Below are 15,512 nucleotides of genomic sequence, written 5' to 3'. Positions count from 1 at the left end.
TATGTAGATATTCTTTGTTTACTAGTTACTACCAAACCGGATAATAAAGAAACAAAATAAAAACACAGACCATCTTACCCCAACCTACTATATAACATGTGCCATCTTACCCCAACCTACTATATAACATGTACCGTCTTACCCCAACCTACTATATACATGTACCATTTTACCCCAACCTACTATATAACATGTGCCATCTTACCCCGTCCTAATATATAACATGAATTCCCCAACCTAATATATACATGTACCATCTTACCCCAATCTCGAATAATAAAAATAGTTTTCACTTTAGAACAATTCCTACTTTCCTTGATATTGATTTAAAAGTTGTGAGGATCGCAACTGGAAGTTACCACTCGTTGTTTCTAACCGATCATGGAATATTGTTGGGGTGTGGTGGCAATGCTGTAAGTATATGGATGTAAAGTGTGTGTGCATGACTCATGAGGTGTACAATGTGTGTGTCTAGTCAGTGTATAAGAATACACTTAGGTTATAACTTAACAGTTAGCATGAGGTGTATGAATACACCATGTGTGTCTGGTGTATAATAAGACACCTATGTTATAACTTGACAATGAGCATGAGGTGTATGAATACACCATGTGTGTCTGGTGTATAAGAAGACACCCATGTTATAACTCGACAGTGAGCATGAGGTGTATGAATACACCATGTGTGTCTGGTGTATAAGAAGACACCCATGTTATAACTCGACAGTGAGCATGAGGTGTATGAATACACCATGTGTGTCTAGTGTATAAGAAGACACCCATGTTGTAACTCGACAGTGAGCATGAGGTGTATGAATACACCATGTGTGTCTGGTGTATAAGAAGACACCCCTGTTATAACTTGAAAGTGAGCATGAGGTGTATGAATACACCATGTGTGTCTGCTGTATAAGAAGACACCCATGTTATAACTGTACAGTGAGCATGAGGTGTATAAATACACCAGGTGTGCCTGGTGTATAAGAAGGCACCCATGTTATAACTCGACAGTGAGCATGAGGTGTATGAACATACCATGTGTGTCTTGTGTATAAGAAGACACCCATATTATAACTTGACAGTGAGCATGAGGTGTATGAACACACCATGTGTGTCTTGTGTATAAGAAGACACCCATATTATAACTTGACAGTGAGCATGAGGTGTATGAATACACCATGCGTGTCTGGTGTATAAGAAGATACCCATGTTATAACTCGACAGTGAGCATGAGGTGTATGAATACACCATGTGTGTCTGGTTTATAAGAAGACACCCATGTTATAACTCGACAGTGAGCATGAGGTGTATGAATACACCATGCGTGTTTGGTGTATAAGAAGACACCCATGTTATAACTGGACAGTGGGCATGAGGTGTATGAATACACCATGTGTGTCTGGTGTATACGAACACATCTATGCAATAACTTGAACACCTATGCTATAAAGAGATTGTACACGCTAACCTTTATTTAGAAACCTTACTAAACACAACCCCACATTACAGGATGGCCAACTTGGCGATAATGTTGGTGCAGCTGATGTGTTGACACCTACAGTGATATTTTTATTCCAACAACACACCCCTAACACCTTGCACCACTACCGCCCTCGTGTGACATGGATGGGAGCTTCACATAACAACACGTTCGTTAAATATGAAGAGGTAAAAAATCTTATGTGTGGACGAGTGGTTCTAATCTATATGGGTGAGGTTTTTGCCAAAGATCTAGGATTTAGGAAATGCTTTACATTATTTATTACATTTCCCCCACACGTAGGCGAGAAAGAGTTTCAAATAAAAATTTTGGTTGCTAAACCCGAACCTCATTTTCAAGTTACAAAATATCGAATTACTTAAATTTTTTAACGATTTTTAAAATATTTTCCAGGTCTTGCTAGACTCCTCCCGATTGGACGAAACAAAGGTGTTCGGCAACCAATCATATGTCGGTATTTCGTATTCATCGAATGAACCACAAAGTTCAACAGAGGTTTCTATGATATGATATTATGTTATATTGTTATATATATGTTTGTATGACACGGTATAATATAATATAATCTCGTGTGGTAGGATATGGCGTGATTATGTTTGATGTTATATGCTTATCTAGTTATTGCTATAACTGGACCAACTTTTGATTACATCTGGAAACTACACATCTGTGATTTGTTTCTATATATGTTTAATGTTGTTATTTATTTAACAAATATGTTTTGGATAGTTAAATACCTGAGATTTAGGCCAGAGTTGGCCTAATCCCACCCCCTACTATTAGTCATATTAATATTTTCAATTTCCTATTCTTTTCCACTATAGAGCATGCGGAAGTCAGACATGTTGCTGATAGAGAAACAGAGTGGAATCTGCCGACATTTTGATCAATCTTGTTCGATAGACACAAGTGGTGACATACAAGTGTGTATGGATGCTGCGCATGATGTTATATGGAGGTATGTGGGGATATAAAAAGTGAAGTGAAAACGGTACAGATTAAAGTTTTTTAAATTTCTTTTCGAAGTGGGTGAGGTCCTACAAAATTGCAAGTCATAGGACCTGAGATTTGAGCCAGAGTTAGCCCATTACTCCAACACCCAGGATGCTACAACCTATTAGTGACCACTTGGTTGAAGTAATGTCTGTTTTTTAAGGACTCATACTGTGTCAAAAGCATCATTATCAAACCTAGTAAACTAACCTTCCATAAACTAATCAAAATTAAGTTTCAAAAATAATATGATAGGTTTTTTAAATCTATTTAATTCTTTTATTTGTTCTTTTATTTAAATTTAAACTTTTTTAAAGTTTTTTGTTTATTGTTTTATCTATATTTCAACTCGATGCCTTAATGATGTTAAAGATTTTATATTTCCTTCATAGTATGAACCCCCACACATGGACAATATCAAGTCATATGTTGTCTGGATATCAAACAAACAATATGAGCGGGGATGCTATGTCTCCTTTTTCACCACAGGTTAGTTGGGTTTCAGTAAATGAACTTCTTAAAAAGGTTGTCTTGTATATAGCAACACCTATGGAAAATACACTACATTGTATATAGCAACACCTATGGAAAATACACTACATTGTATATAGCAACACCTATGGAAAATACACTAGAAAATACACTGATTGCCAATTTTTTAAACAGGAGTAATAAAATTCGGTTTAGCACTCCAATTTTAAATAAGCTTTTATCTTACAAAAACAATGAAATAAGCAGAGCCAAAGCATGTTGTATTCTTTACCTCATAAATCAATGAGGTTCTATTTGTTTGCAGACTGTAAGTGTAACTGTATTTTAACAATGTCAGTCTGGCAATGTGGCAAATATAAATGTAAGCAAAATTAATGTAAATCCACATTATAAGTTACAACCAACTATCAAGTAAAGCAAATTTAAAAATTTAAGCACTGACAAAATACAATTTTAATTTTGAATTTATACAATTGTGTAAGCAATGTAAGTTCAAATACATGTTTAGACATTAATTGTCATTAATCTCACAACACAGGTAGCTATCCCACTATCAAGTAAAGGTTACACCACACGTACATTAGCCGGGCTCAACCTACTCGCTTGTATTGATACTTTGGCCACTAGATGTCCTCATGGGATGGAAACGGACAACGAGGAAAATTCAACAGATGGGAGGTAATAATGGACACTGTGATGTCATAATGTATTAAAATGGCGTAGGCAATAAATCTAATTGCAGCAAGTGTTTAACAACACCTGTTGAAACTTGTTCAAGTTATTGCCAATTAGAGACAATTTTTTATGGCATATCTAAACCGTCTCACAGCACATTACTGTGCCAAGATACACATTTAGGAGCCTGTCTATTCTATTCTTTGTGGGTGAGGGCCCACAGCGTGGCACGCCATGGGTTTAGGAACAGGACAAGGTGTTCCTACACGGGGAATCGAACCCGGGCTGCCTGGTTTAAAGCCAGGTATCCTAACTAATAGACCATGTACAACAGAAGCATGTCACTCGTTTTACATGTGGTAGAATTAGGATTATTTCTAACATAGTTATCTAATATCCATTATTCTCCCTCCACAGTACAAACACATTGAACACAAAGGGTAAAGCTGACCAACATACTGCAGAGGAATACAGCATTGTCAACAGATTTAAAAGTAAGATTTTTATAAATTTGGCAGACTGTTTCACTTTAAGGTAAATTCAATTATTCAATGCAAAAACACAAATTTTCTGTCTTTTAGTTATGGCTAACTTTGAATTCACGAGACTCAAACTCGTATCATCTGGTTTAGAAGCAGGCGCACTAACCACTGTGCCATAGACAAATTTACTGCAAATAGTTTGTATACAAAGACATAGCATTGAATGTGAAAAATGGGGAAAAGACAAATTAATTCTCTAATAGCCAACTTTAAATTTACTGAGCAAAAAAATATCAGAGAATGCAAAAAATAACCTAAAATACGAAAAAGACAGATTGAGTCTGTAACAGCCAACTTTAAATTTAATAAACATATTTTAAACCCCTTTATTTTTAAAGGTCATGGTGGTGGGTGGGGTTATTCTGTCCATTCAACTGAAGCGATTCGTTTCATGTGTGACGCTGATGTCTTGCTTGGGGGTATCGGGGTGTTTGGGGGTCGGGGTGAATACTCGGTTACCGTGTGCGTGTATGAAGAAGTGGGGGACGCCGAAGCACCCGGGGACGGAGATGTTCTGGTGGAGACGGATAGGATTCCTTATGAATGTGGATCAAGGTGGGTTGGTTGGATTTATAAGTGTTATTAATTATTATTATGTTGACACTATTGGGTTTGGTCAAGGTGGTCTTATTATTATGTTGACACTATTGGGTTTGGCCAACCTCTGCCTCTGGTGAGGTTCATGCAGTAGCACGCTGGGTGCTGGGGTAATGAGCAAACCTAAATCTCAAGTCCTTGCACGCTTTCACAAATTTTGATATTTAATTTAAGTTATAACCATGAAGTAACTGTGGTCTCGTTATCCACAGAGAGAAATTCCATGCCATATTCAACGAGCCAATCCCGGTTACTGCTGGGCAATGGTACACGGTGACTGCCAAGGTAACTGGACCTTCAAGTGACTGTGGGTCACATGGGGAACAGAACGTTACAACTTCTGATAAGTAAGGACTGTTAAATTAAATTGGTAATAGTTTTTAAACTAGGTATGGCAACCGCTTTGGAAGTGAGTAAGATGTTATTGAATGATCTTTGGTTGGGAAACATTTTTTGTGAGAGACGTTTGAATTCACACAGGGGCTTGAGAAATGGGGTCATGGGCTGAATCTGGCTTAAATCCTAGGTCCCTAAAGTACCTCACCCATATAAAATAAAAAATAACAAACTGTTTTAGAAAGTATGGCTGCTGTCATGACTGAGTGTAAAGGATGGTGTCTCATATATTGTTAACATATTAAAAATACTAACATATGAAAAATACTGTATATAAAAATACTGTATATTTCACTTAACACTTATTTTTCCAACAGCATCAAATTTACATTCCGTCGATCAAAACGATCCAACAATGGCACAGATGTATCCGCTGGTCAAATACCTGAGTTGTTATATTGTTTACCTCCCCCTGTCACCAGCAATGAAACGGAGGTTGTAACTAAATCTACGTTCGGCACGCCGGTACAGGTTGTCACAAGGGATTTCTATATGTCTTTCACTGAGGTGAGGGTTTCTGTCTTCTGTGTTTAGTTATGTATAGTAGGTTGGGGAAGATCAATGTTTTTGTTTTTCTTTAATGCCCCATTTTGTAGTAAAGAAAGAATAATAATGTTCCATTTGAAAGTGAATAAATAATTGGTGGTAACCGAAATAACCAAAGGATATTGGGTTTAATGCTTGGTAACGATATGCGTATATGTCCTTGGGCAAGACACTAAACAGAGGGGTCGAGATAATGGGCCAACACCAGCCTATCTCTGGTCCCATAGTGTGTCACACTTGTGTAGCATGGAATATGGAACAAAACCTAATGTATATCAATCTCACACAAACAACCTTTGTTTTCCAGAGTGTGTTTGACAGCCTTCCCTACCTTATTGAATGGACACGAACCTCACTATTTGAAGACATCTCCAAGAAAGCTTCAAGATTCGAGAAAATCTCAAAAACTGATGAAACATCTTCCAACGCAGAGGAGGTGTTAACCACAGAAGTGATCCGAGATCTCGCCTTCGTGTTCGCTGTCTGTCTACGCTTGCTACGAATTACGATTTCCCAGACACTATCAATTAACAGTGAGTTTTATTAAAACAATCAAAGTGAAATTAAAATAAACACACAACATAGGTAACAGTAGGTTTAAATTAAAATACACATTAAGAGTAAATTAAATTGACATATAACATTACCTATATTCAACACCTTTCAAAATAAAACATTATTTATTTTCAACATGAAATAATTGTATTTGCGAATTCTTCTGCATTATAATTCCTGATTAAGAATTTGTTCGGCCATCTTTGCTCCCAATACCCCCATGTTCCCAGATAATGAGTCTGGCAACTTACCTGAGTTTATCACACAAGCAACATCACTCATAGAAATCATATTAACGGATGGTGAACTAGATGCAGCTATGGATGATGGTAAGAATGTGGATGAATGAATGTAACTTGTTTATCCTCACATGGTGGTGCAGTGTCCATAATTATAACACGAGTATTCTATTTCAAACACCTCGTTTCTCTGAGTTATTACCACATATATGTTTTGCACTTTTAAAGTATGCTTTATCTTGGCCTGGCACAACAGCAACAGAAATTATAAATATATTCACTGTGGGGCTACAGCAGGCCTAAGTCGTTATAACACAAGTGTTCTGTTTGATAAACCTTGTGCCCACGTACGAGTTACCATAAATGTAGCTTTTTGATGACATGGGCCTTTAGGTGCATCCTATTTTAAACCAACTATATTGTCATTTACTAATAATCTTTATCACATTTACCATAAGTAGTTAAAGTTTGTTGTGAACAGTAAATTAAATCTTTAAAAACCTTACCAGTAGAATTAAAAATTATGTTTATATTGTAAAATAAAATTTCGATACCCACAGCCCAAGGTATGCCAGCGTTGGACAGAGATCTTGTGATGTCATCAGCTATTACCACGGTAACCGAGTGTCATCAAATAATGTTGGAATGCATTGAAACATTACAACCAACCCCACCAAGGAAATGGGCGTATCTACATCAAGCATTGGAGAGTTATAACATGGTGAGTGGATACTTGTAATGGTTTTCTGGTAATTCTGCTACTAGGCATAGTATAAATAATATATTAGTGGCTCATCTGATATAAAAACGTAGTTTATTTTCAACATTTGTCTGCCATACGGCGGGAATCTTTTCCTGATGAAGTCTCGCCGTATGGCAAACGAAACGTTAGATATACACTACGTTTTTATACCAGATGAGCTACTAATATATTACTTGTGTCGGTTGACCAGTAATTTTTGACCACTAGAACCTAATATGATTTAGTAATTTCAAATATATCAGATCAACATTGTCTACTCAAACAACCTTATCCCAAAGGGCGCTGTTTACATGTGTTCTTGATAAAAGTCAAACAACAATCTCTATACTTTACTATTGCTGTAATTATTGTTGTAATTGCCAAATAAAATAATGCTATGCCACATATACATGCTACATATATCATACTCTGATCTACATACTCTACACTCTATAAACATATCCACGAATAAACACCAGACATTAATTCATATAAATTATATAAATATCAATAATAACCCCCCATACAGGCGTCACCACAGCAGAAGACAAGACAAGCCCGCTTACTTGTCCTTGTGCTTGATGCTCTCTGCCAACCCTCAGTAGATCTGGTGCAGTGTTTACCGCTATTTCCACGAACGTTGTCAAACCTTGCCAGTGTTGCCTCAGCTGCTCAATCTCCTAATGTTGATGCAGGTGAAGCAGTTGTTCTGTAAATATTTAGGAAACACTAGTTTGTAAGCATCAATTAATATTTTGCATCAAACTAAGTAGGAATTCAAATTAAATTACTTTTGCCACCAGAAATAATGTAATATAGACTTTTTTGGCTACTCTGGTATATAACTTATTTCCAATCTGCAACCTGCAAACCCTATTAGGACATAAAAATAATATGTTTTTTAAAATGGAAAACAGGTAAAGGAAACAGTTTGATTTTTTTAAATATGACACAAAACGACATTAACCAGTATTTTTACACCCAGTGGACCACCACCCCACCCACATAGAGACTCCCGTGTCATCTGCTGCTGGTTTCTACGACGTAGCTCACTCATTGGTCGAAATAGCTTGCCTCTCCACCAATGAGAAGACAGAACAAAAAAGAAAAATTCCTTTACAGATTTCACCGAACAAAAAGGTTTGTTTTTAGTTTTCGGTACTTTTTTTCACATTGTGGGCAAGATACCTAGCCGCAATTGCTCCAATCCTTTATGGGTTGTCTTAATTGTTAACCAAACACTAAGAAAGAAACATCACCCACAAAGTTGCGTATGTGGTAACTTGTATATGGGCAAGAGATGTATGAAATAGAACACCTGTGTTATAATGACCTCACCCATATATAATATTTGATAAATAATATTATTTTATTTCCAGTTCAATCGATTGCTCCTTGATCCACACGAGGCAGTAGTGAGCAGCACATGTAAACTACTCGTCACCTTGACCTCTGACCTTTCATACAGAGCTGTTGAAACAAACAGTTCGTTATCGTTAACCGATGACACGTTTAAATCGGATAAATCAATATTCACAATATACAGGTAACAAATTTCAAATTTATCTTTTTTTAAAATATTATTTATAATGGTATGTCTGTTCAACGTCACTGTTGCATCGTAACCAATACCGGTGCTTTGTCCGGCGCAGCGGCAAAGTGGTTAGCGCTTGCCTGTAACCCAGAGCGCCAGAGGTAATGAGTTCAAGGTTCGACGCTGCTACCACTGTGGGCGTATGTGTCCTTGGGCAAGACACTTAACAACAATTGCTTCAACCAAGTGGTCACTAATGGGTTGTCTAAATTATCAACCATATAAAAAATTATTTAAAATAAATGGAATGCTGGCACAAGGTGTGTGAAAACCTGTGTTGTAACAACTGTCATTTTCTGGCCACGTTGGGATAAAGAAGGGTAAAGTTCACATTCGTTCATTCGTACTGATTAAGTTGGTATATGTATCATTGAACAAGACAGTTACGGAAATTGCTTCAGTAGTCCCTTATTGGTTATAGCCCTCTGGGTGTTTGGGTAATGGGCTTTTATGTTTGTATTGATACTGATCAAATCTTTTATATAAACCTTTACATATTATTGCTAACTTTGTATTTAGATTGGACCTTCATAGGTTTAACAAAGTTGGCCCATTACCACAACACTCAGGGTGCTACAACCCATTTAGTTGTCACTGGGTTGTAGCAATGTCTTTAAGTGTATTTAAGGACACATTCATCTACCCAATAATATGATGATTCAACTTTGTATTTAGATTCGACCACCCTCCTGTCCATCGTAACTGGAAGACAGGCAACGGAACACCTGATGCCATTTGTTTCAATGTAGAAGCCACAGGTGTTTATGTCGTTGGGTTTGGTGTGTACGGGGGTGGGCACGAGGATCATAGATATGAGATTGAACTATTTGAACAGGTGGGTTGTGCAGCGATGTTTCTTCCAATTTGTATGAATTAGAATAATTAGACTTTACAATTGCCTGTGCAAAACTATAAAGATAAAAAAAGAATAATTGTGAGTTTATAAAAAAGATGCAAGAACGCGACAGTGTTTATGGAACACCTAATACGACCGACTAAGTTGCATTCGCCACAGTGTCTTGATTTGTTCTATGTGATGTTTATTCTTAGTAGGGTTTATAGCATGTTATAATCGACAGTGAGCATAACTGTATGAATACATCATGTTTATAAAAAGATACCTATGTTAAAACTCAATAGTAAACAGGGTTTATTATTACACTCTTATTTTCAATACCTATTTTTATGCTTTATACTCTTTAAATATTTATGAATTTGGTGAAAGTGTTTCCAAATTATTTGTTCACCTATTTATATTCATTGCAACCACCAGAATGGAAACGGTGGTTGGGAAACACTGGACCTCATGAAAGGAACTTATAGATCACATGATTATGGGAAGGATCACGTGATAAATGTGATGACAAATAAACCAATCAGCATCAAGGTAAGGGTTGGATGATACGATGTGGATGTCTATGGGTGTATAGGTGTCCGTTTGGGTATCTATGGGAAATAACATTACATTTTTAATTCGAATACAAATTAAAATTAAAAACTATTTTGTAAATACAATATTAAAGAAACTAGTAAAGTTAAAGGTTAAGAATTAACAGCAAAACGTCAGTTGTTAAAATATGATGTAGATCAAGTATATATTATTCTTTTAAAGGGAAGAAAAAGTAAGATTATTGTTATATGTTTACTGAAGAGTATGTTCGTAGAGCAACATGAAAACATAATTATTGAATATTTTCCAAAAAAATTGCAACATTAAATACAACAAGCTTCAAAATTATTGCAGAAATCTCAGATATATTCGATAAGGCTTCGTAACTACGGCGGACGAACATGTAATGGGGTACATGGGAAAGCATCAGTGAAGGGGCCAGATGGGACAAAGTTTAATTTCACCCACTGCCCACAGTCAAGCAATGGAACAACTGTAAGAAGGGGTCAGTTACCTTCAATTTTATATCGCAGGTGAGTTTCCTTGTTAAGATAAAGTGTGAAAATATCATTCTAAATTGATTGATTGAATAAAGTTGACATCCGATATGGAATTATTGGTTTGTTGAAACCACGTTTATAAAGCGTGTTCAACTTCTAATTTTAAATATATTTCTATGTCTCCTAGTTTTCCATATTCTGTTTATGTTTCTTTAGTATAAAATTTGTTTTCTGAATAAAAACTTTTTACACCAACTCCTCAGAACTCCGTCAGATGATGAGCTCCCTGCCTCCCCCGGTGACAAGTGGGTTGGCACGGCAACCACCCCGGCAACAGCGGGATTAGCTTACCAACGACACGCGCTTAATATTCTCGCACTTGTCTCCGAATCAGCCATAGATATCTTCAACACTGTTGGCTCGGAAGACGAGAACGAGATCGCTGAGCTCGAAAACGAGATTGAGAACTTGCAAGTTGATTCTGATTCTGATAATGATCTGGAGCTTAATCAGGATGCATTACATGGGTCCTCCGGAGCAATAGTGAAGAGGAACATCTCCACTGAGAAGATGACTTGCAAGAGAATGCTGGGTTCAAAGCTTGTGTCGTATCTTCTGCCAAATTTATTCTCAAATATAGGTATGTAGAATTGATAGTTATATATGCAGAATTTTTATATATTTGAATAGTTTCTGGTGTTTTGTTTTGCTACAATACTGTTTTTATATATTCTATTCTACCTTAGTGATTTAAGCTTGACCAATCACCCTGACACCTAGGGTCAAATGTAGGTATGTTTGGTGGAGGTTTCAATATATGGGTAATGTGCATGTGTTTGATTACTTTCTGTTGTTGCATTGTTACCAAAGTATTGCTTAAAATAACATAACACATACCAGGTCTCTATTTTCTTTTTTGTCCCTGAATTAATAAAAAGTGATTTTTAGTGGACGTAGAGTATTAAATCTTAAAATATCCGTATTATTTTCTATTCTGTATGAGTGAGGTCCGTGAGGACCTGGGATTTAGGCCAGACTTGGCCCATTACCCCAACACCCTTGTACGTCCAGAAGTGACGTGCTCGCGGTAGTGAAGTTCTTTCTTCATGTTCCGACTATAGTGTTCCGACCAAGTTCCGTTTTCCGTCCCGATTTCTGACTTGCGGGACCCCATCTGCGGACTATATCTTTTAACTCGTTCTCACACTATTCGCGAACATCAGTAGTATTATTTCAGTATTATTTGCAAAAAGTGTGCAAAAATTTGCAAAAAAATTTGCTCCTGGTTTAAAACAGTAATAAAATTGTATTAATATCAATTATTTATCCCCGCTATATCATCCAGGTGTCCTAGTGAGAAGGAACGCCCATTGCTCCGTTGAAGTCATGGATTTGATCCGCGATCTTCTCCCTCCTCTCATCAACATCCAGAGGACCGTTTCCGATGAAAAGAAGAAATCGGATCCCGAGAGTTTCACGTTGGTGGTTGAGAGCAAACATCCATACAAAGCTGCGTCTGTTATTGAGCATAGGGTGGGTTGTTATTGTTTGTGACTATTTGTATTCAAAGATTCTAACTATAAGATATCATTGTGTATGTTTATTGTTACTTATTTAATTTTTACTGGAACTTTTGCAACTGTAATTACTATTGCATATTTTTTTGTGACTTTAATATTTTATAGGTCTTTTGATAATCAAATATAGAAAAAGGAGTTAATTTTAAACAAAAGAATAATGATACGATTTGAGTGAAATATTTATCTAACATTTCATTAGATTTTATGAGCATTAGGTTCACAGAATTTATCACAGTTATTACAGTTGTAAAAACAAACCCCATATTGTACCCTAAACTAATGGTTTGTTTATTGTTACATGCACCATTTATTGTGAAATGTCACCTGAATCTAGATTTTACCAACCACTATTAAACATTAACCACTATCTATTTAACATTATTATTACCATAGACTAATAGTTTATTAGTTTGTTATTGTTGCATGAACATACATTGTGTTCTTTAACCTTAATTTAAATTCCATAATCCACTGCAATATTAACTCCTCAAACACTATATGCTAATACATTGTGTATTGTTGCATGCACCATATATTCCATAATGTTGCTTACCCTGTAATAACCCCCATGCACCCCAGGCCACCTTCCAACCGTGTGTAAGTTGGATGGTGCTGGAATTCAACAACCGGTGTCAAACTGGTCAACCAGAGGATTTTCTCCAACTATATTTACCACCATCCAACACTGAACATGCATTGAATCCAGTGCTTAATAAAATGAGCCAGGATAAGAACTGGCCACAGAATTCAATTCTATTGCCAGGTATGGGGAAATGTTCTCTGTTTTTGCATTATATTAAATAGTTTGTTAGAACCTCTTATACATTGTTTTAGGCCTAATTTATATATTATAATGTATAGTGAAGTTATAATATATAAACTAAATTAACAAATTATGTGTGGTTGAATGCTTTAAGTCTTTTAAATTATACCATAGATAAAGAATATATTCATTCAGCCCTTTGAAGCTTTCTTAAATTATAATTTATTAGCACTTTCTAATATTGGTTGTGTTTCACCTTTGTCTTATTCTCACAGGGCATGAAGTTGTATTCAGGCTTGAAACAGCATCAGATTACACCAACTCTAGTGAACAGAAGCCCCACTTATTCTATGGCTTCAGATGTGTTATTACTGGTATGTGTGCTTAGATTTATATATTCTATTCTACAAAGCTAAGCAGCAACAGAAAATGCACCCAGGCATCTGGGGATCTGGGATAAGTTAATTGTCCTATTTTATTCTGTATGGGTAAGGTCCTTTTCAAGGACATGGGATTTAGACAAAATTTGGCCATTATTTCAAACACCCAGGAAGCTTATGTAAATCGTTCATTCGACCATTGTGACTCCGTTCGTGATCCCATCCATAACTCAGTTGCTCCCCATAAAATATAAAAATGGTTTAGAATAAGATTATCATAGTAAGTTTGGAAATTTTCAGCTACCCTACTAAGTATCAACCTAATGTCTCACCACACCCCAGGTTACCAGACCCTCCCTGATAGTTGTGCAGACGAAGGTTTATGTTTAGTGAGCGAGATGATCAACGTAGCAGGTTTTGCTTCCATTAACCTGATGAAGGTTCATTTCCAGCTGTGGGCAGTTGGTTGGATTTGTGTTAAACAGGATATTTCGCAATGAAAGTTGTTATAACCATGCATATAGATAATTATTTTTATATATACAATAAGGTAACTAAAGGTGTTATCAAAAAAGCTACAGCTGTTAACAACACAAAAATAAGATGCTCTTATATACAATATACATTTCCTATTTTTTTTTATGATTTTGTTATGATTTTTTATGATTAAGGTGGAACTAGAATTTGTTTTAACTATGATGTCATAATAATCATTCACAGAGGATGAAAGTGAGAGCAATTTCTCCTCCCTCTCGTTGGATGAGCAAGAGGACCGTCGTGAACACTTAAAGGCGATAGAGAGCACAGCATCCGTTACATTAGAACATCATCCATCGTTATTCTTACCTGGTTTGCATTTGGATAGTTTCCCTGGTGCATCAGAAGCTTTAACAGGTAACTTGGGGCATTATTTTATATGTCTACAACTACATTTATGTTTTAGAAAGAGTATTTTTGAATAATTTTAAAGATTAATTTATGAACCAACGACATTGCAAATATGACTTTTCTGAGTGTGAAGCACCCATTTTTAAATTTGTTGCTGTTGTTGCCAGAAATAATTTACATTTTTCCAACTATATAGGAAACCTCCCAATAAGCGAAGGATCCAAAGAACGAACTTTCCTTCTTGATTTTGTATCGGCAACACCTGAGACAAGTGGTGGAAGATTGGCAAGGTGAGGGGTTATATTGAGCTGGGGGGGTATATTGAGCTGGGGGGTTATATTGTGCTGGGGGGGGGTATATTGAGCTGGGGGGAGGGGTTATATTGAGCTAAGGGGGGGGGGGGTATATTGAGCTGGCTACTTGAAATTTGGTTAGTTTCACTTCCATGTAGTGTATGGTAGGGTGTTGGTATTTGGTTGGGTTATCTGCATTTTAACGAATGACATTTAATATTGGCTTGGTTTGGGTTTTATGTGTTGTGTATGTTATTACATAATATTCGTGTTAGCTAGAATACATCAATGATTTTCGGAAAAAATGTGAAAATTGTCTAATAACTCTTTACAAAATTTAAGGGTCCTTGCTTTTTTATGTTTAAAAAATATAAGGTATTGGTCAGCATATAACATTTTGACATTTTGTCGTTATATCAAAGTCAAAGTATTGTACTTGGTCTAACATTTACTTTGTTTTTCCATTCTGATAATAAAAATATTTATATATTTAACAACTTATATATTCCCCAATGTTTATATTAACTTGTAAAAATATGAATGTACATAAACTTGACCACTTACATCCAGATGGTTACAACCCGATTCTTACGTTGATCCTTCGAACTGTCTCCTTCGTTTGAACACCAAGACACTGATCCACACACTGCCAACATCTATTACTATTATTACAAGGGACCAATATGGAAAGTCAGTCCATGTACCAACACTTAAAGTTGAATTGTCAGCCAGACCACATTCGGCTGCTAATATGCACGCCAATGTTGGTGTAATTGGTGAGTTATGTGAAGCTGTGAAAAATATTAGTTCCACAACTTATTGTTGCCTGGCGGCCATTTTGTGTCAA

The 15,512-nt window shown here is 36.2% G+C and overlaps 1 protein-coding gene across 1 annotated transcript in view; it reads left to right on the top strand.

The window, feature by feature from the left end:
- The window catches only part of LOC100183875 (E3 ubiquitin-protein ligase MYCBP2), a 53,608-nt gene that overhangs the window by 2,617 nt on the left and 35,479 nt on the right, over window positions 1-15,512 (top strand). Inside the window, exons 5-31 of the mRNA XM_026835847.1 lie at window positions 299-413; window positions 1,509-1,667; window positions 1,894-1,995; window positions 2,325-2,458; window positions 2,886-2,982; window positions 3,524-3,663; window positions 4,078-4,154; window positions 4,541-4,757; window positions 5,012-5,146; window positions 5,513-5,702; window positions 6,049-6,274; window positions 6,527-6,625; window positions 7,096-7,256; window positions 7,807-7,972; window positions 8,263-8,417; window positions 8,657-8,823; window positions 9,547-9,706; window positions 10,145-10,258; window positions 10,616-10,794; window positions 11,025-11,401; window positions 12,107-12,294; window positions 12,921-13,104; window positions 13,380-13,478; window positions 13,827-13,946; window positions 14,205-14,378; window positions 14,569-14,662; window positions 15,236-15,441. Coding sequence (XP_026691648.1) covers window positions 299-413; window positions 1,509-1,667; window positions 1,894-1,995; window positions 2,325-2,458; window positions 2,886-2,982; window positions 3,524-3,663; window positions 4,078-4,154; window positions 4,541-4,757; window positions 5,012-5,146; window positions 5,513-5,702; window positions 6,049-6,274; window positions 6,527-6,625; window positions 7,096-7,256; window positions 7,807-7,972; window positions 8,263-8,417; window positions 8,657-8,823; window positions 9,547-9,706; window positions 10,145-10,258; window positions 10,616-10,794; window positions 11,025-11,401; window positions 12,107-12,294; window positions 12,921-13,104; window positions 13,380-13,478; window positions 13,827-13,946; window positions 14,205-14,378; window positions 14,569-14,662; window positions 15,236-15,441 — 4,235 coding nt within the window. The remainder of the gene's footprint in view (window positions 1-298; window positions 414-1,508; window positions 1,668-1,893; window positions 1,996-2,324; window positions 2,459-2,885; window positions 2,983-3,523; window positions 3,664-4,077; window positions 4,155-4,540; window positions 4,758-5,011; window positions 5,147-5,512; window positions 5,703-6,048; window positions 6,275-6,526; window positions 6,626-7,095; window positions 7,257-7,806; window positions 7,973-8,262; window positions 8,418-8,656; window positions 8,824-9,546; window positions 9,707-10,144; window positions 10,259-10,615; window positions 10,795-11,024; window positions 11,402-12,106; window positions 12,295-12,920; window positions 13,105-13,379; window positions 13,479-13,826; window positions 13,947-14,204; window positions 14,379-14,568; window positions 14,663-15,235; window positions 15,442-15,512) is intronic.

The sequence above is a fragment of the Ciona intestinalis genome, chromosome 9 (genome assembly GCF_000224145.3).
Source record: "Ciona intestinalis chromosome 9, KH, whole genome shotgun sequence".
Classification (NCBI taxonomy): domain Eukaryota; kingdom Metazoa; phylum Chordata; class Ascidiacea; order Phlebobranchia; family Cionidae; genus Ciona; species Ciona intestinalis.
Note: the sequence above shows the minus strand (reverse complement) of the source record. Positions and strands in the feature narration are given on the sequence as shown.